The 24,946-nt window shown below is 41.5% G+C and overlaps 1 protein-coding gene across 4 annotated transcripts in view; it reads right to left on the bottom strand.

Annotated features, from left to right (window-relative positions):
• Window positions 1-24,946, bottom strand: part of FAM120A (family with sequence similarity 120 member A) — a 117,869-nt gene that overhangs the window by 28,352 nt on the left and 64,571 nt on the right. For all 4 annotated transcript variants that reach the window (XM_073352163.2, XM_073352162.2, XM_073352160.2 and 1 more), the window contains 2 exons: window positions 19,739-19,913; window positions 4,089-4,338 (listed from right to left, as the gene is read on the bottom strand). In XM_073352163.2, coding sequence (XP_073208264.1) covers window positions 4,089-4,338; window positions 19,739-19,913 — 425 coding nt within the window. The remainder of the gene's footprint in view (window positions 1-4,088; window positions 4,339-19,738; window positions 19,914-24,946) is intronic.

Raw genomic sequence — 24,946 nt, 5'->3', positions numbered from 1 at the left:
CCCATGAAAAATTAGTTCTTGGAAGATGCTGCCTGCCTTGAACCAGTGGCTGCAGATACAAAGGGCAGTGATGGGCGTCACCATTTGTAATCTCTGCTCCTTCTCTATGGTAGGTCTTGGACTTAAGGAGTAAATCACTGAAAACGCTGAGACTGATGAAGACAGCCTGTAGAGCTGTTCTGGCAACCAACTTGCCCTATCCAAGTGAGGAATTCCTGTTTTGCCTCACATGAGCGCTTGTCTTTCAATTTCAAACCTGTCCCCCTCAGAGTGAAATCAAAGCATCGCAGCACAGCTTGCTGGTTCACAGTGTGAAGCTGTAATCCACCTGTGGAATAAAGCTGCCTCCCAAGTAAGTCCAACTTCTTGTCCTCTTTATTCTTTGGTGCTGAAGTCTGGTATCCCTATCGTTCCTTTTCACTGGCTGCTGCAACTTCAAGGGACATTGGAGGAGGATGGTTATACAGTGCTCAAACCCCTGGGGAGAGGAGGTAGTACCTTCTCTCTACTCTTTCAACAGTCAAAGGCAGGGAAGTTGGGGTCTGCCAGAGAATCTTGGTGGGCTCTAAGCCTCATATATTCGCAGAGCTATTCTAGCTGGGGCTAGATTAGAACTTCCACTAGCTTGTGGAGTTTTTCCCACTCCTTCGGGTGGATATCATGCGCCATAATCATCCTCCTCATAGCTCCTGATGAGTCTTAAAATAAATCACCCAGAAGTGGAGATTTAGGCTCCATCATGACTGCCTCATCAGGAGAGGCGGAAGAGGATACTAATGGTTCCGTTCCTACAGTTGCTCGTGTGAGAGATCCCAAGCCTGCTCAGTACCAAGATGTTTGGGGGGACAATGCTCCTGGCACACAGCAGATGGAGCCAGCTGAGATGGCTGTAGGGATGCTCTTGACTGGGGTGGGGAACCTACGGGTCCCAAAAGGGCCACTACTATGTCCCTGGACTCCAGCTTTACACTGCCCAAGGACCCCTCCTGTAAACTCCCTGCTGGTATTGTGGCAGAAACCCGGGTGGGCAGGTGGCATCTCTCCCCCAGTGGGACCAGCTAGGTTGGGAAACATAGGAACCCACTTCAGAGTCTGATAAGGATGAAACTTTTTCTTGAGACCAAGATGGTACTGTACCCATTGATACTGCAGAGGAAGGCTGACTCTGAAGCGGAGACAGAGATATCATCTGTGCCTTTCCCTTAGATGATACCGGCCTCACTGGTACCCTGATGCCACATCTGGTGGAGCTGCTTAGTTGGAGGGGAAGGCCCTGGAGGTGGTGCCATCAGCACTGGTGCCAGGTGAGACTCTTGAACCGCTGGTGGAAAGGTTCCACAACCCTTTCGCAGCCTCCAACACCTCAGGAGTAGGCGGGGTGCCAGAAAGATACTGTGTGGTACAATGTGGCAAGGAGATGCCAATGAAGATGCTTAGAGAACCAGTCTTGACAGGCCCACATTGGCCTCTGGAGTCAATGAACTTCCCTGTTTAGAGGTGTGCTCTGGGAATTGCTTCCTTTTTGATCATCCTCCTGAGTTTTTATTAGAGCTCATCCTCTTTGATTTCTTTGAGGTCCTCATACGGAGTCCAATTTCTTATGCCTCTTGGTACCAGTAGCATGGCAGGTGTACCTCTGACCAAGACAAGGTGCTCTGTACCCAGAGCAACGTAGAGGGCTCAGATGGAGGCCACAGAGGCAATTCGATGACCAGATATTTTAACCTTACTGCCCTGTCTTTTTTCTGAAGAGGATTAAAGCCCTTACAAATGCTGCACTTGTCCCTCACATGAGCTTCCTCCAGGCACTTAAGGCCGCCAGGGTGAGGGTCCCTATTCAGCATAGCCTTGCCACAACAGTGGCAGGGCTCGAAATCCAGAGTATGTGGGGGATACCTCCGGTACTGGGGGTGGTTCATGCTCAAACAATAAAAACAATTTTTTTAAACTAGCAAATTGAGTAACTACTAGACTACACTAACTACACATAGGTACAATATATAGGTATCGAGAAAGACTTGCAGAAGCAAGAACAGGGAGCTTCAATGACTGTAACAGGTGGTAGAAAGTTACTGAGGTGGGTGTGGGGTGCTCAGCCCTTTATGCCTTTCCAATGTGTATGAGACAGCAGAGGGTGCTCAGGCTGCCCTGACAGGTACTACCAAGGGAAAAAACTCTTCAACAACTGTGCACCGGAGAGCACAAATACCTACAGTGGAATGGACATGTGCAATCACTCAAAGAAGATTTACTCAGAGTCCTCACTTTAACAGCTAAAGTAAAAGGTATTATTGTGTGAACAGAAAAGCCACCAGAACGAAGCCAAAAACTTTTTGTTCAGCTTCAAATTAAAGATAAGACATAGCGAAAAAAATAGAAGTGATTTCTTAGGGTTTAATGCCAGACTAATATTTTGGTAATGCTGCTAATTATAAATGACAAATTAATTATTGTCTGCAGTACTGTTACAGCCCTGTTGATCCCATGAGAGAGACATGGTAGGTGAGTTCTGTATAGTTTGATAGCTTGTCTCTTTCGCCAACAGAAGTCGGTCCAATAAAAGATTACCACACCCACTTTGTCTAAATTAATTATTGTAGTTTGTGCTGATCCAAATACTTTTGCATAGCATAAAAATATGTATTTGGTCAAAAGTTACTCAAAGAAAACCAGTAATGTTGTTTGACAATATTTTTACATTATACCCCTTGAGCTGGCTCCTCAGAGTAGATGAATTAGGAAAATATCCATTATTTGATGCAAATGTCCAAGCAAAACATACTGATAAGACACTGCCTGTGAACTCACCCCACAGCACACATGATCATCAGAACCCCACGCTGCTGTCAATAACAAAAAGAGTAGGATAGGCCATAAAAATATTACCTAAAGCAGAAGTGCGTGATGATACACATAAAAGTAATGGTGTAGTATAAAGGTTTCATCAACATGAGTCTGAGATGAACACATTACTCAGAAGTGAAGTCACAGCAAGTTTTATGCATTCCAAACAAGTGCCAATAAAATTTTATACCTCACAAACTATTCATGTCACATCACAGAAAAACTATTTTACAAATGTGTTACGGGTTTTAATAAAATATTATTGGAACTATTTGTATTCTACTCCTACAAAGCCAAGTGCCTTATTTATAATTCCGCCCCGCCCTTTATCGCCTTGGTCGAAACCATGAGGCAGTAACAAGGGCGCGTGCGCGGACCAACAGACACTACTACTTTTAAAAGCTCCAGGTGCATGCTCACTACTCTCAGTGGAATACAATAAGGACCACTGCTTGAAGAAAAACTATACGTGGCTCAAAAGGCAAGAGAAATTAATATTAAATTGGAGGCAAACTTACATTTATCATCTCAAAAATTTACCCAAGACACCTCTCCCATTCATACAAATCTCTCCTTTCAGCCTGAGATCTTGGGTCCTGCCAGATCAAGAAGCAAGAGCTGGGTCTTACTAGGTGACTAGGGATTCCCCGCCCCCCCAAGGTATAGGAGCACTCATTCCTAATTCAGTTCTGAAACTGAAGGTTAGTCTCTTCCTTCTTAATTCTGCACCTCTCATGTGGGCCGGTCAAATCAAGTAAGGGAACCAGCAAGCCTAGTACAGTGAATCCTAGTACCTAGTAAATGGGAAATCAATCCCAAAAAGCTACTAAGCAATTATTTTCTGCAGCACCTTTTGGTTTTTCTTTGGGAATATACAGTGCCACATTCTGTGACCCAAAAGGCAATGTTTGTGTCTGGCTACTTAGAAGCCTTAAATATAACAAGTCTAAATCACAGTTCAAATATAACAATTCAAATGCAAAGAAGCAACTGTGACAAAAAAGCCAATTTTTCTTCTTTCAACTCTCTGTGGAATTAACTGAAAAACTGACAAGTAGCGAGCATACTTTTAAGAATCACAGAAGTGAGGAAGTCATTTCTTCCAAAAATACTTGCAATGTGAATTATTAATATTCAAAGTCATGGTTTAATGCAGGATTAGAGAAAGACTTGATAGAGCAATATATTATACAACGTAGTAACACATTTCTTTCATGCTATTTTAACTTATGATAAACCCTCACCTTAATACACAACAGAGCACCATAAGATGAGTGGGCACATTAGCTGGATTGAGCATTGCTGGTGTATCTGATCTCATACAGGCCAAAAACGCCCTCATTCTTCGGTTCTTGTCCTCTACTGCTTTTCCCAGCCACAGCTTCTTCAGATTGGGACAGGTCCATTCCCTGAACGCAAGCGCTTCCACCAGTTCAGGAGTCTGGGGAGATTTTCCTTTGTAAGCAGCCCATTCTTTAATTATCACTGGGGAAACTATGGAACAAAAACAATTGAGAAAAAAAATTCAAAGTCTTGTATATTTTAAACTTCATATCCATATAGCCTCCCCATTTAAATCAATAGGTCATTTTAACCCAGGTGGTGTTTAGATATTATATTGGCTGTACTGATTCTGTATCATGTATGCTAATTTGCATGACTAGTAACCAACCAGCAAGGTCCTGAAGGACTATTTGTTTCACATGCACTCACTTCAACACATTCTCTAATATGCAAGAGTATTCATAAAAACACAAATATATTGCAGGAACATTACTGTCAATTTATTTTTAACTTAATTAGTTTATTATCCAAAGTATTTTTCTCTATCATAATGGAAGATAAGCTACTTAATTTCTCTTTTTACCCAGATATTCTCCTAATTAGGTTTTACATGTTTGATTAAAGAGTTGGAGGGATGTAAAATGAAGAATATTTCCCAAAACAGCACATAAATACTAAATACTTCCTAAGCGTCAGCTGCTTTCACCTCTACAACTTTATCTTTGTGCAGCTAATGGTGATGAACAGGTGGCACAACTTTACAAATAAAAAAGGAGGACTGGAAAGGAGAGATGCATCGGGAGTGGAAATGTAAAAGGAAGCCTTGGGCAGTAATGTCTAATGTTCATTTGTCAGCTGTGACAGCCACGTAGGCCTGGTGGAAAGGGGCAAGGTGGTCCCTGGACATGGGGGCAGGCTTCTGATCAGCAGTGATATGACAAACTGATGTAACTCTTCACTTTCCTGTCAAATCTGTTCTCTGCGAAGACACCGGGTTGGTTAAGGAAGCAGAAGACTGGCGTCCTCTGCAATACCTGGGTTTTGCTTTGTGGGCTGTCTGCCCTGGGAGTAGGAAAACATCCTCTGCCTTTGCTGGCGGGTACTTGTATGGCTTTTTGTAGGGAGACCGTGTGTAAACTCCGACGTACCACAGTGTGACCCTTGAGTCCTTGAGGGAGTAGAGTACTTTATCTGTCCTTTTATTGAAGAGCTCCATCTCCTGAAAGGGTAGGTCCTTTATCATGAACTGTATTTGGTATGCTCGATGTCAGAAGCCACAAGGCTCATCTGATTGTGACCGCCATGGCAACTGACCTTGCAGATGTATCAGATGTGACCATGGCTGCCTGCAGCAATGTCTTTGTATCCATCTGGCCCTCCTTAATGATCTCCTTCATTTCATCACTGTAGGATTTTTGAAAGGAAAGAAGTGACCCTCCCATATGTGAAGCAACTGTATCTGGTGACTAATGCCTGGCAGTTCTCTACCTAAAGATGCAGTGAGGCTGATGAATATGCCTTGCATCCAAAAAGGTCTAATTTCTTCGGATCCTTGTCCATATGAGTATGTTTAGTGAACTTCAATTTTTCTTGTACTTGTGTTCGGGTGGGCATAGAAACACGCTAAGCCCTTCTAGAGCATATAATACTTATTTTCTTTCCACCTCCAAGTGAGCGGAGAAGTGGCCAGGATCTACCATAGTCCTTCCAGTTCCTCTAGCCACTCGTTAATGAGGAGGACGATGAACCTGGCCAGTGCTGTCACACTCAAAAATATCAAAAAACTTAAAACTTTTCTTGTAAGGAATTTGGTCTCAATATCGAGAGTCTCCAGTTCTGGACTAGAGGCCCTGGAAGGCTTTAAAGTCACTGATCACGGCAGTGGAGGCTAGGCTGGGGTCACTGCTTCATCCAGAGACAAGAATGTTTCCTTGGATGGAGACAGGGATCATTGTGATAGCCCCTTTGTCATCTCCTGCAGCCCCACATCTGTTTCCAGTGTGGGTGACCTAACCAATGATAGTGCCAGAGAGTGGGATCTCCTCCTCCTGCTAGAAGCACAAGAGGTTGATTTCTTTCACACAAAGGACAAAGGTCCTCAGTAATGCCAATATGGCCAAGCTGAAATGCCACACTGATGCTGGTGTGGTTCAAACTGGCCAACCCAGTCCCACTTTCAGACCATTTTGGGCAGTGATCTGAAGCCCTTATGCTCTCCTTGGGGTCATTCTCCAATGGTATAGGAGATGGATCTCTGCTTGTTGTTGTCAAGGAGTGCTGGTGATAGCGAGGAGAAGCATTTCTCTTCTTCAGAAAGTAGTTCCATGGGGAAATATGGAGCTGGTTCCAGTTCCAGTCACTTCTTCAGTACTAGGAATATGCCTCCAGGGCATATCTCGAGCCCTTACTCGGCTCTGTCAGGGGTATCAGTGCCATATCGGTGCTGGATCTTTGATTGCTTAGGGCCTTTGTCTTTGGAAGAGCGATGTTCCATGAGCTCCTTCAATTTAAGAGCTATCTGTAAGATCAATCTTGTTGTGCGAGTCTATGTCCCCTTTGAGTGGGAATAGATGCCAGCTTTACTACCTGCCATGCACACCTACAGCGACAGACATGACACATACTTGAAGCATTATATATTCACGCATATTCTTTTAAAGAATATTATATAACATGAATACACAGCTGCTCAAGTTGCCACAATTGGTAATTGAGAAGAATAGTAAAAAGAGAGTCACAATAACTAGAAGCCTTAGATCTCCCTAGCCCCCATCAATCTGGTTACAGAGCTGGATATTGCACAGAAACCATCCTTGTCACACTGGACAACAATTTCATCCCAGTGATCAGGTGTCTACGCTGATATTAGATTTATCAGCTGCCTTCAGTTCCAGTGAATATGAAGTACTGTTGACTTGCCTGAAGTTATTTCTTTGTGACAGTGGGATGGGGCTCCTTGAGCAGCTTTGTTCCCTGTAGGCTGAAGCCCCAGAAGATGTATTTGTATCATCAATTCTAAGGACATTCCTGTACAGACTGCTGCAGGGTTCCATCTTGCTACCATTCTCGTTCAGTATATATATGCACAAGGCCAGGACTGAGTATTTTTGTGTACTTTTTAACTGTATGATCTCAGTGTTGTAGTGGACATTTCAATTAGAAAACTTGACTCCTTTGCACAAAAGAAAAAGTAATGGTTGAAATTCAAATTATAGCTCCCTCCATCTAATGTTTCACCAACAGAAGATAAGCCGTGGTCTCATTCCATTTCATATATGCCAGGAAGACAACTTAAGTTCTTATGTATAATTAGACTTAAGCTGGTATACAATGGGAAGAACTGGTGGTACTTAACACCTTGCCCTAGACAGAACCCCAAGGGCACTCTGAAATCAAATCTGTAAAGTACAAAACAGCTTTGTTTAGGTCTGAACAATGAAGAAACATCTTGGCAGAAGACTAAATGATTGCAGTGTACCTCTACCCTTACTCAAGGGATAAGTAGGCAATACTATCATCTTGGTAACTTTAATGTTGGATGAATTAGTCACTATAATTGGAAATTCCATATGAACAAATTTAAGTTAATTGCCAGGAGGAAAATAACTACATATAGTTTTTCATCCTAATTTCCAAGAAGATTTTGTTTGTGCAACAGGCTGCTTCTTCCTGAAAAAAATACTTGCTTTTCTCTGCATCAGCTCAACAATAAATGTTACTATTTACTGCAAAGCTTTTTAAAATGATACAATCAACTAAAAAATACTTGTTGAAAGAAAGGTGGAAAGAAAGGTGGAAAGAAAGAAAGAAACCAACCCCTCTACTTCCCCTTCTCCCCAATGCCAAACTTCCTATTACTGTAAATGAAATCTGGGGGAAAAAATAGATTTTTTTCCCCAATAGTTTGTTCACTTTCTGTATATTGTTTAACCATAATCAAGATTTCCCTGTTTGTGTGGGTCTTTCACACAGCAAAAGAGGAGGGGAAAAACCTTAAAGGAAAGCATGGGTGAAAAAAACAAAAACTTTAAAGAAGATTCAAAGACAGATATACTTATCCTTATAAAAATGAATAGACAGCTTCCAAGTAAATTATTTTTTGCCAACCAAATCTTATTTCCATGTAATACTGTGTAAGGAGGGTTAGCCATGAGCCCTTGGAGTTCGCTGACCCTTCTCGCTGATATAATGGTGACTAAAAAGGCTGTCTTCAGAGTAAGGTGATATAAAGAGCATTTAGAAAGAGGCTCAAAGGGGGGCTCCATGTGATTTGTAAGAATAACATTAAGATCCCACCTTAGAGGGCATTCTGTTGATTGGTAAGAATGCAGCAACACCTTTAGAAATCTGGATCCCGGAGGGTGAGAAAAAACTGAGCATGGCTTGATGGTAGTGTGGCAAGACTGCATCCAGGTGGACTTTGATAAAACCGAGTGTCCAGGGTGTTTCAAATATAAAATAAAGTTGAGGATTTTTGGTACAGAAGCCTTCAGTGGGCTGAGGTTGTGCTGGGCTGCCCAAATTGAAAATCTTTTCATTTAAAGGAGTAAGTCTTCCCTGGGAAGAGCCTTCTACTTTGCAGCAGGATCTCTTGTACTTGTAGTGAGCAGCCTCTGTTGGTAGCACTCAGGTGACCAACATCCATTCTATCAAATATTGTGACTTTGGGCACGGATGAAGTACCTGACCTTGTTTCTGTGATATTATGCATGGACTGTCTTGCAGTGGTACAGAAGCCTAGACAGACATTTTAAGGAGATATGTTAGCTAGAACTGTCCTGAAGATATCCGTAACAGTGTGACTGCAGCCTGTTTGATTTTGCACATCACTCTTGGAATCAAGAATATCGGCACAACTGCATACATGAGACCTCCATCCCAGTCTATGAGGAAGGTGTCTTGCAATGATTGAGGGCTCATGCCTCCCTAGAACAAATGGTTGGGCATTTCTTATGGTCTTTAGTGGTAAACAAGTCTATAATAGAATTTCCCATTATACTGATTTAAGGATGGAACTGTTCAGAGACCATTTGTGGCTGGCGATGGATTACTTGTTTAGGAAGTATTTTAAGCTGTTCCTGGCTCCTGGAAGATGAAAAGTGACGGGTTATCCCATGTTCATAAACACCCTATCTATAACTTCTTGATATGGGGTGATAAGAAGCACTTCCTTGCTTGTTCATACAGTACAGTGCAGATATGTTGTGGGCGAGAATTTGGGGAGTTTAGAAGAACAGGCTGGAATGCTATGCAAGCTAATCTGATTGCTCATAATTCTCGTATGTTTATGTGAAGAGTCATGTCTTTTTGAGACCAAGTCCCTTGTATGCGGACACAATCCAGATGTGCTTCCCAACCTGTACTTGATGCATCTGTGACCAACATCTTTCTAGGGGAGGTATGGAGAAGTGGGCTCTGAGCATTCTTGTGGTCTACCCACCAGTTCTGAGCTGATAGGATGAGCACTGGGACCACCATTTGCATGCTCACTATATGCTGTGGCAAGGCACCTCCTTCATCTCACCAGATTTAGTGCTTCCCCCCCTCTGGCGATGGAGGGCCTGGGGTAATCAGCCCCACTAATGGCAGGGTTTGCCTTCCCCCTTCTGTGCTCCTTTGGTCGTACTTTAAGTGTAGGCCTGAAGGTTGGCCGAAGGATTCATCCGCCACCAAACAAAAAGAAAAATAGTCTCAAACAAAGAAAAGCCAGTGGGGTACCTTTCTCTGCCTCCTCCCACGTGCAGGGTGTTGCCCTGTTGGTTGCCCTGGGGTGCCAGTCCTTCCCGCAGCAGGCTTCCGGTTTGGCAGCTTCCCCTGTGGGAAGGAGCCCAGCCTCCCACCCTGGAAAAACTTATTTCCCAACTGCCACAAGCCTGGCAGCAGCATGCCTCTCTCTTCCCATTTTCTCTCACCAAAGGAGGGGTTATTAAAGGCCTCAGGCAGGCCCTAATTGGAATCAGATGTCCCTCATTGACCTGAGGTAACCGCTTCTCAGCTAGTAGGGAAGAAGACCTTTAACATTCTGGGGCTAATGTATCTGCCTTCTAGCACCCTCTTGCAGCCTTCCAGCCTGTCACAATGCCTTGACCTTAACCAGCCTTGTAATGGACACAGGTGAGGTCTGACTAGGGGCATCATGTGGGCGAGTAAACATGTGACCTAGAAGTTTGAGGCAATTTGTTATTGTAGTTGCTGGATTAGATTTTATACCAGTGATTACTGTATGAAGAGAAAAATCCTTCCTCAGGAAGATATGCTTTTGCTAATTTGGAGTTGATTAGGGCTGCTATATAAATCCATGGCATGCCCACACCTTGAATACTGCAAATAGTTCTGGTCACCCCATCTCAAAGAGATAAATTAGAATTGGAAAAAGTTCAGAGAAGGGCAACAAAAATGGTTAGAGGCACAGAACAGTTTTCATATGAGGAGTTTAAAAAGACTGGGACTGTTCAGTTTTTAAAAAGAGATCACTTGGAGGGGGAGGAGGGAAGAACAGAAGTCTATAAAATCATGAAGGATGGAGAATGTGAAGAAGGAAGTGTTATTTATCCCTTCACAACACCAGAACCAATGGTCACCCAATGGTATTAATAGGCAGTAGGTTTGAAAACCAAACGTAAGGAAGTACTTATTCACACAATGCATAGCAAACCTGTGGAACTCACTGCCAGAGGATGTTGTGAAAGTCAAAAGTATAACTCAATTCAAAAAAGAATTAGGTAAGTTTATGAAGGATAGGTCCATCAATCGCTATTAGCCACGATGGTCAGGAACACAACCCCATGTTCTGGATGTCCCTAAATCTCTGCCAGAAGCTGGGACTGGACGATGGGGGATGGATCACTTGATAAATTGCCCTGTTCTGTTCGTTCCCTCTGAAGCATCTGGCAACAGCCACTGTCAAAGACAGAATACTGGGTTAGATGGACCATTGGCCATTTTTATGTTCTTATGTTTTCCTACAAATCGTATTATCTGTGATGGGCTCAGAGATGATTTCCCATAATTCACCATGAATTTCAGCTGTTTGCATAGGTGAAAAACCATACCTCAGGGCTGTGGCAACTTCCTGATGAGATCTGTCTTTGATCAGGGATAAAAGTAAATGACATCACCTCAGATATGTCACCACTATCGACAGACATTTTGTAAAGACTCTTGGTTCTATGGAGAGACTGAATGGTATCACTTTGTATTGGTAGCGACTGGACTCCACTGTGAATTGCAAGTACTTTCTGCAGGTAGGATGGATGGTGATATGGAAGTATGCATCTTGTAAACAGCCATGAAACAATCTTGAGCCTGAAGGGCAAGGATGATGGAGGCTAGAGTTACCATCCTGTATCTGAGATGGTAGATATATTTGTTCAGTCTTCTCAGGTCTAGAATAGGACAAAATCCCCTTCTTTCTTTGGAATAAGAAAATATCAGAATTAGAAGCCTCTTCCCCTATACTCCAGAGGCAATTTCTTCTATGGTTCCTAGGCAAAGTAGGAAAGCCACTTATTTGAGCTGATTTTCACGAGAAAGGTCCTGAAGAGGAGCAGGGAATGGTGTCAGCAGGGGGTGAGGACCAAAATTGGATGAGAGAGCTATGGGTGATACTTTCAGCACCCACCTGTCTGTTCTCATAGACCATGCCTGAAAGAAGAAAGCAAGGTGGCGTACAAAAGTCAGAGTTTAGAGATGGTCCCTGAGTGGGTCAAGTATGGCTATGAACTCTTGTGAAAACCTGCTCCCTGGAAGCCAGTGCAGTGTGACAACAGTTGAGGAAGATGCCTCCTCTGAGAAAACCTCTGTTTCTTCCTGGGCGGACATTCAGATCATCTGTATTGGTGTTAGAAGTCTTCTGCCTAGTTTGCCCCAGCACCTAACAGGCTTACAGTTTGTGGTATGTGCCCACAGAGTGGAATGTCCTGGAATCTTTGAGGGACTGTCATCTGTACGAGTGCTAAATAATTCTGTGTCCTTGAAGGGCAAATCCTCAGCTGTGCTTTGCGCCTCTTTTGGAACACCAGAGGCTTGCGGACACAAAGCTCTGCAAATAGTCACAGAAGTGGCCGCAGATCAAGCTGGTGTCCCCTATGCATCCATGGCTGCCTGTTAGCAACATTTTAGCTGTTCGCTGTCCTTCCACAATAATGCTTTTCAAATTCTGCTCTGGAGTCTTATATTCACCTTCACAGCTAAACTTCCACACTACCCCAAATTGTGTCTTACAAATAAGGCCTCGTAACTGACAATTCATAGCTGCAATGATGCTGATTCACTGTCCTTTATTCCAAGTAAGTAATTTTTTAGAGCTGTGTCTTTTGGGGTGCTTGTAATCTGCTTAGTCTGTTCATGGGTCAAAGAGACCAGCAAGGAAGGTGAGTGAGGAGTCAGCACAGAATGGAATTGGATAGTGTAACCAGATGTTATAACTTCCGACATCCAACAGGTGGATGTCATCTTTTCCCAAAACACCCAGATTGGTCAGATAGTTTCTAAATAACAGGAAAAGAGGAGGAGAGTGGAACTTTGAATCTGAATGGTAGCATGGTTTTCAGCTCTCAACCTGCATATCAAAATGAATACTTGCCAGATGAAGTCTGCTATGTAGTCTTGTTTGCAGAGGTCAAGGTCTCTTGTTCTGGAATCTTGGCCATTTCCCGAGTGGCTTAGACATTCTTTGCTCAAACGATCTATGCAGAACAAAACTCTGAAATGACTGCGGCCTGTTACATTTTCTTCTGTTAGCAGGAGTATAGATGCCAAGAGAACAGAGGATCACTCTGGATTGTTAAGTGAACTAAGCGACTCAGCTGTCCTCTCACTGAATAGTTTTGATTCCCCAAATGAGAGTGTTTGGACCTCTTTTGGATGGAACCAGGATGCATGAAGCATGACTACTGCAGTAGCCATGAATCAGGACACCATATCTGCTACATCCAAAACAGCCTGTTGAGGTGGCTTGGCTGTAAGATTACCCTCAGAGATGATAAACTGAAATTGTTCCATGCTCTTATGGTAGTTGCTCAATAAAGTAAGCAAGCTTATTATAATTGATGTTGTCGTATTTTGCCATAAGAACTTGATAGGGTACTTTGCTACTCTGAATTGCAAAGTGGTGAATAAGTAGATCTTACGACCAAAGAGATCCAAATGATTTTGATTTTTCATCATTATGTTGTTTTAGAAAGCTGCTGGTTACGTTCATTTGCTACATCACCACTAAAGAATTAGGTACTGATTGGGGAAAAAAGGGTCCTCAGATCCTTGTGACGGTATATAATATTTCATGTGAGTTCTTTTACATGTTGGAGCTAAAGTTAGAGTTTATCAGACTGCCTGAGCTGGCTCCAGCGGGGCATCATTAATTGGCAGGCCTACTCACCATGTGGCTGAAGTGTGGAAGTTCCATGAAATTGTGTGGAGCTTCTTGGATTTCTTCCAAAGGGATCTGTAGTGATTCAGCTACCTGTTTCATCAAGTCCTGAAACTGCTTAGAATTGCCAGCATATAATGGTGGTGGAGGCATCACAGCCTCATCAGGCTGGTACTAAAGTTCCCTTTTCAGTATGTTGTTCCTCCTCATATGGCTGTTGAAACTGATGCAGAGGATCTTATGGTAGAGCTGGCTGCTGCCACAAATTCACTTTCTCAGAATCCCTCGTTATTCTGAGATAATACTCATTATCTCATGAGTTCCACAAACAGCCTGATGTGCCCCATACTGATATGGCTAAGGACCCCAAGGTGACTGGTACCAGGTCATTTGAGGGTGGTATTATGTATCTGTCCTGTCTAGATCTTGTAAATCCCTATCTGAGTGGAACTTTGTGGAGGAAGCCATGGAAGAGTAATCTGGTGAGTTCTTCACATACAGGTAAGAATCTGATGAACAATAAACATCTGATTCAAATGAGAGAGCCAAAGATGGTAGAGTGACTGGAGACAGAACTCTAGACCTGGACAGTAATGCAGAGTAAGATGGTACTGGAGACAATCTTGTGTCCAGTACCAAAATATCTATACACTCTGCTAGTAGAGATGACTCTGGTACTTCTGAAATTACCAAGTCTTTAGACAACATTAATCTACTCATTACAGGTGACAAAAAGGGAGACGGCAACTTGGAAGCGACTTCCCTACGAGCCACTGTCGGTACCAGAGGAGCCATAGACTTACTTGGCACCAAATGGCCCTCCACAGCCTCATCAGCACTGCACACTTATTTAGAGAAGTCACAGCCAGTACCACTTACTTGCTAGGCATTGCAGATACACTCAGTACCATAGGCTTAGCAGAGGCAGTGAGTCTACTCTTTGTTAAAAGTTTACTCAGTACTAAGCTAACAGAGCCAGGCTTCAATGTCAGTACCATCTCAGCCTGTGCACTGACGGATTTTTCACACTTGGTGCTAAAGTAGTAATTTTCCTGATCAGTAACAAAGCACCAGTACTGAAATCTCCTAGAGCCTCAGCAATGTCCTTATCAGGACATGAAGTCTCCATAGCGGTGACTCCCTCAGGCAATTTCAGCCTCTTATTATCAACTTCTTTTTGAAGTGATCTAAGTTGGCTCCTGTGTTTAGAAGGTATTGTAACACCACTTTCAGTGTGATCTCCTTGCACTGTCCTACTGGTTGCATGGGTCCTGGGGGTCACAGAAACCAAACCTGACAGGGTACTCTGAATTTCTGCATTCCCTTATACAAATGGGGTCCGAGGCTCTGGACCTGAAGAGGCCCACACAGATCAATCTATGAGAAACATTTCTAATTTGGTTTCTCTGATCTTTTTAGTTATCCTGCCAAATGATCTACAAATATTAAACTTAGAAGAACATGAACTTCTGCTAAACAATAGAGAAAACGTATGTGGTTGTCATTCAAGGGAATAGCATCCCTGCAGACATCACATGACTTAAAGCAAGGAGATTAGGCATTCCCATCAAGAACACAGTAAACCTAGAAAACTAAACTCCCCCTTCTGACTAGAGAATTGAGACGACATGGGGGAAATAAACCCTATGTCCTAATAAACTCTCTCTAAAGCTATTTTCACTAACTATACAAACAAAACTAATCACTACACTAAGCACTAAACTAACACTACCTATTCATCTAAGTATTTACCATGTCAGTAAACAAGCTACCTAAAATGGACACTGCAGGACACTAAAGCCCCGTTTAAAGCTTAAGTGGTAAGGCACTGTCCCTAGATACCCTCAGTAAGGGGTACAAGGATAATCAGGCTGCACGTGTGGACCAGACACTGCTGACAAAAATCTCCAAAGGCACATATGCCCCTGAAGTAGAGTACCCATACTGTAAGGAACCAGATTATAGGCAGTCTGGCCTAGCAATCACAGCTGGGCTGAGGTCTGCACACTAGGGATGGTAGTCACCGAGCAGGAGCTGGAGGAATTGCAAGAGCCGGGTCCCATAAGCAAGAGTCAGGATCAGAGTCGGGCTGGAGTTGGAGACTGGAGATCAGAGGCTGTACCAGGTTGGATCAGGGTCAGAGTCAGGCTGGAGTTGGAGACCAGAGGCAGTTCCAAGCTGGAATCAGGATCAGAGTCAGGCTGGAGTCAGAGACCGGAAATCAGAGGCAGTACCAGGCTAGAATCAGGAGGCAGGAATGAGGGTCACAATCAGGCTGGGATTGGAGACCGGAGATCAAGCAAAGTCTGGCACTGCAGCAGGCTGAAAACTGTGCCATTGCCCAGGCAACTTTCTAGGGCAACTCCTGGGGTTAAATAGGGTGCTTGGCCAATCAGAGGGCTGCAAGGTATGTCACTCTGGGCCTCTTGGGCGGTACTTCCTGCGATGCCTACTCTCCACAGTACTCCCCAGCTGTGCCTTTGCATGGCTTCCTTATGGCACTGTGGTAACATCAGCTGTCCCAAGCTCTGCAGATCCAGGTTCTAGACCCCAGATCCTTACACACAGCAACAATCACTCCAAGAAGTCGTAAGGGACTGGTGCAGGTGTTCTCGTTCTGCTCTTTATGCCCTCACACAGGTGAGTGGGAGCACAAGGACATGAATGGTACGGGCACAGCATAGTAGCTGCTGCTATTCAAAAGATTTCAACCTTGGGTGCATGCACACAGACCCATTTGTGAAGAACACAGTTTGGTTTTGTTTGGCCTTCTGAAAAAAAAAATAAGTTCACCAATTGCATCTTCTAACAGAATTTTTTTGTGTGACTTTGATAATTACATACAAAGAACATCACAATATAGAAGTATGGCAGTGGTCAGTTAGTTTATATAAACGTTTCATTACCCTACAGTTTGCATATTCAACGACAACACTGACACAGTTTACCATGTGTATTTCACAAACCTAACTCCGACTCATGACAGTTACACACTCTTAAACACACACACACTACTTACTATACATATTAGAATATGCAATATATATCTAACAAGTGAAGCTCGTGTTGACAGATTTCAACAATGAGTATTGTAGATCAGAGTTAAGGTTTGTATAACAAAGATGGCAGTTTTTTAGGCATCAGTACAGCCATTAAATGAATATATAAACTGTAATAGTAATGAATAATTTAGACACACTGCCTTAGCTGTTTCCATACTTTTTAACAGTTCATTTTCGAATGCTGCATGTTTTAGATGTATAGGGCATCTTAAATATAATGTAACTAACTCTCTGTGGTCTCCTTGATCTCTGTCCCTTCCCTCCTTCTTCTCCTCACCTTCCGCTTTCTGCTAAAATGGCTTGATTTTCTTTACTCATCCCATTTTGCCATACCCCTGGCCACCATAATAAAAAATAAAGAAATAAAAATACTTTAAATTGAAAAATCCCACATGAAATTAGCATGTAACCATCACAACCCTGAGCACTTCATTTGTATGTTTTATCTCTTGCCTCTACCCTTTAATTTTTGTCTTTTTAGATTCTGCAGAAACTGCATGTTCTTATTAACATTACCGTAAATTCTACTTACTAACAATCTTTCAGTTCCCAGCAAAAAGAACCTATTATCTGGAGGCTGCAGATAAGTGGAAGGCAGGTTTGCAGGGCTGCAGCCAAGGAAGAGAACGCTGGGATGTGCCGGTACCTCTCCCTGCAACCCCACAAACCTGTCTGCAGTTGATGCTCAGCACTTCTCAGCTCTTCCTCCCCTGGGTGCAGCCCCACAAGCAGGTTTATGGGGCTGCAGCCAGGGAAAGAAGCACTGGGACATGCTGAGATCAGGCCCCTCGTGCCAGAGTAGGGCACAGCCCGGAGAGCACAGAGGTACCATGCAGTCCTGCAGGGCCCCAGCATCCCTACTCCCCAAGGAAAGCCACCAGTATCCAGGCTGCAGCCCGCCCCTTCCTGCTGCTGCCCTGTCCAGATCCTCCCCTCCCAGCTGCTGGCAGGTTTGCAGTGTTGCAGGCAAGGAACGCATGTCAAAAAGTTGTCATACGCGACAACCTGTTGCCAATATCCAAATATTATTAAAGTAAATGGGACAGAACTGGCTCCTGGAAAAATGCTATTAACCGGAAGTCATTAATATCAGGATTACTATTAAGTGGAACCCACTGTATTTCTTACTTATAATCCTTATTTGCACCAACATGCTTGGGCAGAGTTGAAAACTGAACTTCTCATGAGCTCAAGTTCTGTGTCTTAATCACAGGTACTGCACCCTAGCACAATAAGAACCACAACCACAATTGGGGCGCTGGCATACTACTGCAATAAACACATAACAACATTGCACAAGAATTTCCTACATTAAAAGAAAAAGAGAGCCTCTGCTAGGAGTTTTCTACTCACAGAAGCAAATGACTATAGCCAACAGAAGTGATTCAGAAATTTAAGGCAAGTCAATAAATGTTGAACTGGCTGAAATAAGAGACATTTTACTTCTAGTAACATAAAAGTTTAAGGAGACCAAAAGTGAGAGTTGGTACCCCTATTTCCTTGTTACCAGCGCCACACTTACTAAGAACACCAGAGGATAGTGAGAGCTAAGTCAGCAGCAACTTCTGCCTCCACAGACTAAGGAAACTCTGAAGGGCAGTGTAAACTAAGGGAGGGAAGAGGGGGACCCAGCCAAGTAGCTCAAAAACTCTAGGGAACTCTGTGCAGTTTTTCAAGAGAAAAAAGGAAACCTGCATAAAGCTAAGATAGTTAAGGGCTTCAGCACTTACAGCTTTAAGCACTTTAGCTATTTAGGTGCATAAAGTAAATGCGTAAGTAAATCTATACAGCAGCTTCAAGACAGTAATCCAAGTCAGCAACAATGAACATTGCACAGAACTTTATTTCAAAGCCAATCTCCTAAAACTCTGTTAACACAAGTGTGTCTAGAATCTACATGTGTGAACTTGTGAGTTTGGAAATTATTCTGTTTGAGAAAGAGGTGGATTTAAAAAAAAAAAAAAGACTCAGAAAAGGGATAATTTGACTACTTATTTCAAAACTATTTCTTACTTTATGACTTTTGAATCTCAGTGAAACTAGAGATTGAATCTCCTGCCTATAAGGGTCACAAAATATTTCACAATAGTTTGTTCCAATTAAAAATTGGTGGGAGGGAGGGGTGTAAATGAAAATAAGGCATACAAATGATTACTGTATGTAGCCTTAGACAAAGATTGCAAATGACATCTTCACAACAAACAAATCTAAATATTTGCTTTTTAAATTTGGTCTACTGACAGCAGAATCCTACAAATAAATGTTACCTTTTCTCCTGTTGACAATCATCTATTTAATACTTTGCTTTTCCTTAACCTTCCCAAGATCTTGTTACAGAGGTTTAACCACTTTTTGGTATGTGTTTGACATTAAGAAAACCTTTCCATATATAAACTGAGGTTTTCTCAAATGAAATGAATCACTGGCAACTACAGATCTGAAAATGTGTACAGCTGATTAATGTCAGCACTAGCACTCATGCTTTTGACTGCATTAGCAAATGGCCTCTGTAACAAATCTGCTCACAAAAAAGTGCAGTTTTTAAATTGTTAGTTGGTTTATGACTAAGTTGCTATACCTGAAGCCTAAGTAAACTACAGTGTAATAAAAATAAAATTTTCATGTGTCGATGTTTGAAAGCTAAAAAGAGAAACAAAACTAAATTCCACTGAAATACACTAGACAGAGTATTTTGGAAACGCAGAGGAAAAAACAGAGAAAACTGACATATGCATTTAACATTTCTGTGAAAACTATGTTAATATTTGTGTGAGAAAGGAAAAGAAATTTCTTACATTCAATTCCTAACATAATACTTTGAATCTAAAGAGCACACCAGGACCAAAAATGACAGACTATTCAAGAAAAGTCAGGCAGTAGCCAGACTATACATTTTCTTTCATGTTAGTGTTCCAGCTATAAACCTCCAATTTTGCTTATTGACTCCTTTTTTAGTCATTAAACAATTACAGAGAATAAATATAGTAAGAAAAAAGATTATAAAGTAATTTATTTATAAGGACCCATAAAATCTGCCACTTTTGTCCTGACAGAACATTAAAATTTTATCTCAGTGACATTCATGAAAGCCTAATAATTACTCTCATTTTTGATCATGCTGAAAATGTGCATAAGATTATGGAGTTTTGAAGAGAAAAACGATGGCTAGAGTACATACATTCTGGTGGAAGTCTGTTCTTTCTAAAAGCAAGCCTTTCAGTTTTCTTTCTGCTTTCTGCCAAACTAAACAGGACTCCGTAAACATACTGACGAACTGGCCTATAAAGCAGAGCAGCAGGAGGCAGGTCTTTGTTGGCTTCGTCTTCAATAGAAACGGCAATTTTGATTTCACCCTTTGCATGGAAGAAAGCAGAATAATATTGCACATATGTATATATATATATATATTTTTTCCATTCAACATAAAAGTAAGTATGCTAACGCAATCCTGCTTTAAAACCATTTCAGTCATATATTTAATCAATACAAAAGATATATTTGAAGAACAGATGCCTAGAGTTAAGCTAGAATTTAGAGACTACTTTCAAAATCGCAAGTGACTTAGCAGCACATGCCTCACTGATTGTATGCTCCTAAATACCTTAGAGATTTTGAAAATCTTCCCCGTAGTTCCCCCCAGTCTGAAACAGGTTTTTGCTTCTCAGTCACTGCTACACACAATTATGCAGGTGACGCAAAGCCTTTTAAATAGCCAAGAAATATATTAATAAAGCAAAAATATTTAAAATTGAGCATTTTACCAGTAAAGAAACAATTAGCGATATGATGAATCTGTTTTTTTTAAATGGATCCCAAACACTAGTCAAATTGCATTCAAAGACTTAACTGGAAAAGTCAGATATGACAATATTTTGAAAATTGGTAAAAGCTGCTTTAGAAATTTAGAAGTGTATTTGTAATTAAAATATGCCTTAAGTAAAGCTATGTAGCTATCCATTTAATGCCTTGCATGGCTTGTACTAAGTTTTGACTACTAAGTGAACAATTTAATTTAAAATGCTGTATAAACTGAAAAGATACATAAGGTGAATATACAACAATTTTAAAATAAAAATAAAGTGCATAGCTTACTTTTGTGTTCACTATGAAAAAGGATTAATACAATTACATAAGTATAGCGCCTCTTGTAGATAAAAACTTTTGGGAAAGGGCAGCATTGAGTACAGGGCTGAGGGCCAGGGCTGTCTGACTTATCGCAACTCTAGTCCCTGGTTGTACTGGCTTGGGGCAGGTTGCTTAACTCTGTCTCAATCTGCTGTCTGTAATGTGGGAAATAAATACTATCTACCTTACAAGGATGTCATAATGTTAGTATCTGTTCTCCCCCTGGTTCAATGTGGCTCTTGACAGGGCAGAACTCTGCAAGTATAGTGTCCTTATGCAAGTGGTCCAACCTGACTGCTTTCTACAAGCCCTAACCTGGAAGAATTTTTACAGCAATTTTCTAATGAGGTACAAATGGGCCCAGATGTATCACTTATTAACCTAGACATGGACTATTTTCTTTACTCTAATTGTCTCAGTCTATCACTAACCTCTTCCTATCGTAGAGACATTCGGGGGCTCTTGGAGAACACAAAAGTAGATCAGTGTCTCTCCAACCTTTTGAGGTCAGGCTTTTTACAGGGTTTGACACTTCAACTCCCTATTAAAGCCCCCCATGTCTTGGAGTCTTTGTGGAGTAATAAGCAGATTTAAAAAATGCCCATTTTGAGCCACTGTATACCAGATATCTCAATACTTTCTCTTGTGTGAAGTCATTGCTCAATGAGCGAGTGTAAGAAGTCCATTCAACTTTCTAGTTTCATTGGATATCAGTGCCCTAATCAAGATTCCCCCACAAAGATCACATCTGTGTGGCTGTCTGACTACATATTAGAATGACCTGATTAGTGTGAAGCTAGAGAATCACAAAGTACATTCATTTCTTGGGATGCATCCTACAAGCCATTAAGTGGTGATATTTGATGTTTTCTAGAATATGCTTTTTTCTCCCCTGCTCTTTTCTCCACTCTTTGTAATTCTGATTTTTTGAGGATTGTATCTTACTGGACACTCACCCATATGTCCCCCATCAAGAGTTTGGTGGTTTTTTAATAGAAAGGAATATGTTTACCCTCTGTATGAGTGCTTACTCATTTGCCCCTTTCTGAGCACCAAACTTGTACTGATCAGTTTTCAATAAATCATCATCATGAATGCACAGCTGCAGGGTGTGTACAAACAGCTCACCCTATAAATATTACAAATGCTGAAAGCTTTTTTTGTTTTTGTTTTAATGTTAACAGTGTTTCCATAATGAACAAGATTGCCATTTTGGGCCATCTACAAAGCCTTTAGCATGTTTTTTAAGTTATCAAAATAGTAGTGCCTGTGTGCTTGCCGTCAAAACATTCCAGTGTCACATAAAGGCTCACCTGTAAATTTACTAGCAATACAAGTAGAAGTTAGGCTGAGGAACACCCGAGTTATACTACTCTAGGTCCACGTATCAGCTGCAATGTCCTTGGACTGTGGCGATTCAGACTTACTCTGTTCTGTAGATCAATGTTTGATTCATTCATATTTTAAGATGTCTGGATTTGTATTTAGATCAAAGATTCATACATCCCTACTTATAAATATACCGTATCAATAAGCGTTTGAACACTTGGAATTAGAAAATCAGTCTTGTCTTCCATTTCAAGGACAGTGGTGTGATTTTTTGAGGGTAATTTACACAAGGCAGCATCTTAAATTAGTCCACACATGTTATCTTGTCTTCAAATTTTGAAATTAGGGAAACTGTACTGAACATACAGAAGGATGAAGATCACTAGACTGTGTTAAATTTATGGGGAAAATAATAAGGACATAACCTATCAAATAAGCTTCTATAAACCTTTTCAACCACAAAAATTACTCCTCCCTTCTAAAAGGACAAACATAAGTTAAATTTAGCAAAAGTAGATTTTAAATGTATATTTTGACAGAGGCTCAACTGCAAACTTCTCTCTGCTTACCACAAATTATACCACCCCCATGGCTTTAAAGGCTGATTGTGTTTAGTTTTACTGAGAGAGACGTGGTAGATGAGGTAATATCTTATTACCAACTTCTGCTGGTGGAAGGTACAAGCTTTCAAGCTTCATAGAGCTCTTCTTCAGGTCTGGTGAATGTAACCAGAGTGTCTAAACTGGTACAAACTGTTAAGCATAAGGGGTTCACACATGCAGTAAGAGATCACTTAAAATTAAATGGGCAATTAAGAGTTACTAGGCAAACAACTAACATCACTTTCTATCTGTTAATTTTAAATCTTAACTATTCCTTATTCCTATTCTATTCTGACAAACTCTGCACCAATAATTTCTGTAGGGTCATAGACTATTGTCTATCACGTACACACAGAAATGCCACCAATACCAATGTGAACTGCACAAGTGGATCAAGAGTAGTATATGTCCCTAGTAAGATTCCAGCAGGGTCAACCAACCTGTACTCGCCCCAATTTTTTTATTTTAAATAGGCCTCTTAGGAAAATTAAAAGCATTCACTACTAACTTACCTTTCTCCTCAGAGTCTCAATTTAAGATGTTAAAATCCCAATTTTCTCTATAGTATTACATATTATACAAACACATCAATGAGTACAAGTATTCAATATTTTGTTTATAAACTCATGTACTTTACCCACAATTAAAACTTTATTTTGTCTTTTTCTTTTGAATTAAATTCCTTACAAGCTGTATTCCAATCAGCAACAACAGCTCTGAAGTCACATGGGAAGGTAGCCAACATGACACAATACTGTTACATCAATCCCCTTCCTCTCAGATTTTAGGTTTTCAGTGTGCTGCAGAATGTTGTACTGATGTAGAAACTGGCAGGGAAATGCAGATTTTTGGAAGCTCGGGAGGGGGTCATTGAGGCTTTTGGTATCCATGAAGGTATGAAAGTTGTGTTTGATACCCAGGAAGTAGTCAAGGCTTTTGGTACTTGGAAGGGGATGAACTGTGTATCCTCCCCTCCATTTAGGGGAAGGGTAGAGGTGTTTTTAATTTTTGAAATGGGAGAGTAATAATCCTTGGTAGCAACTAGCTGCTCCACTGCATCCTTCCCCAATATTTACCACTACCATCCAGCAATGACAAATAAGCATATTAGTTAACGGTTTCTGATAAAATGGTCATTTAAACTGTCATCAGACTTCAGTGTTCACACCCAAGAGAGGAACAATGAAGTTCATACCTCTCAGACCTTTGTTTTAGGCTCTTGGCAAACTCAGAAAACATTGCATCAGTTACACTCAGTTTATGTTTTTAAGGTTTCCCCATAAACATGAGCGCTAGAGACAAATGAAAGCTTTAGATTCTGGAAAACAATTATGTGGCCATTTAAAAATAATCCACAATTATGTAACAATTTACATGGCAATGTAATCATATAATAGATTGGACCCTGCCTACAGATGTCAAATAGCATTTCTATTCACTGAAAAAACAGATCAGTCTTTAAATACTGATTGCCCTACTGTATTCAATGCAAGAGTCCCTAAGTTTATTTATTTATTTATTGCTGGAACAGATTCCTCACAATTTAGGACAGGGGTGGCTCCGGAGCTGCATGTGGCTCTTCATAAGTTAATATGCAGCTCCTTGCATAGGCACTGACTCCGGGGCTGGAGCTATAGATGCTAACTTTCCAATGTGCCAAGGAGTGCTCAGTGCTCAACCCCCTACCCTACCCCCCCTCCACCCCTTCCCCTGAGCCTGCCGTGCCCTCACTCTCCCCACCAGAGCCTCCTGCGCACCGCATAACAGCTGATCGCGGTGGGCAGAAGGCGTGGGGAGGGAGCCGAAGGCACAGATTGATGGGGCTGCCAGCGGGCTGGAGGCGCTGCAGGTTGGAGAGGGGGGAGCTAATGGGGGGCTGCTGACATATTAGTGTGGCTCTTTGGCAATGTACATTGGTAAATTTTGGCTCCTTCTCAGGCTCAGGTTGGCCGCCCCTGATTTAGGATAATTCTTCTTTTGATGTTTAATTGCTTGGATACTTTTCTGCATTCTATGATCACATATTCAGATAGTACGTTTAATCAACAACAACATCAAATATAGCATTTGACTACTGGCATAAAGAAATTAATTAGACATTTGTCCCACCCACCTTCGCTTCTGTGCTTTCCTTTTACGGATAAGGAAATGAAATGGAGAAAACGTGTATCAAAAGTGTATGTTATAGCTGAGAATTGAAATACAATGAAATTCAAAACTAAACTCTGATGCAGGTACACTTACACATTTCAATTCTCAATTATTACACTGCATTAATGTCTATTTTTGTACTGAAATAGATTGCTAAACAAATATTTGGAAAAACAGAG

This window comes from Lepidochelys kempii, chromosome 7, assembly GCF_965140285.1.
Source record: "Lepidochelys kempii isolate rLepKem1 chromosome 7, rLepKem1.hap1, whole genome shotgun sequence".
In the NCBI taxonomy this organism is placed as follows: domain Eukaryota; kingdom Metazoa; phylum Chordata; order Testudines; family Cheloniidae; genus Lepidochelys; species Lepidochelys kempii.
Note: the sequence above shows the minus strand (reverse complement) of the source record. Positions and strands in the feature narration are given on the sequence as shown.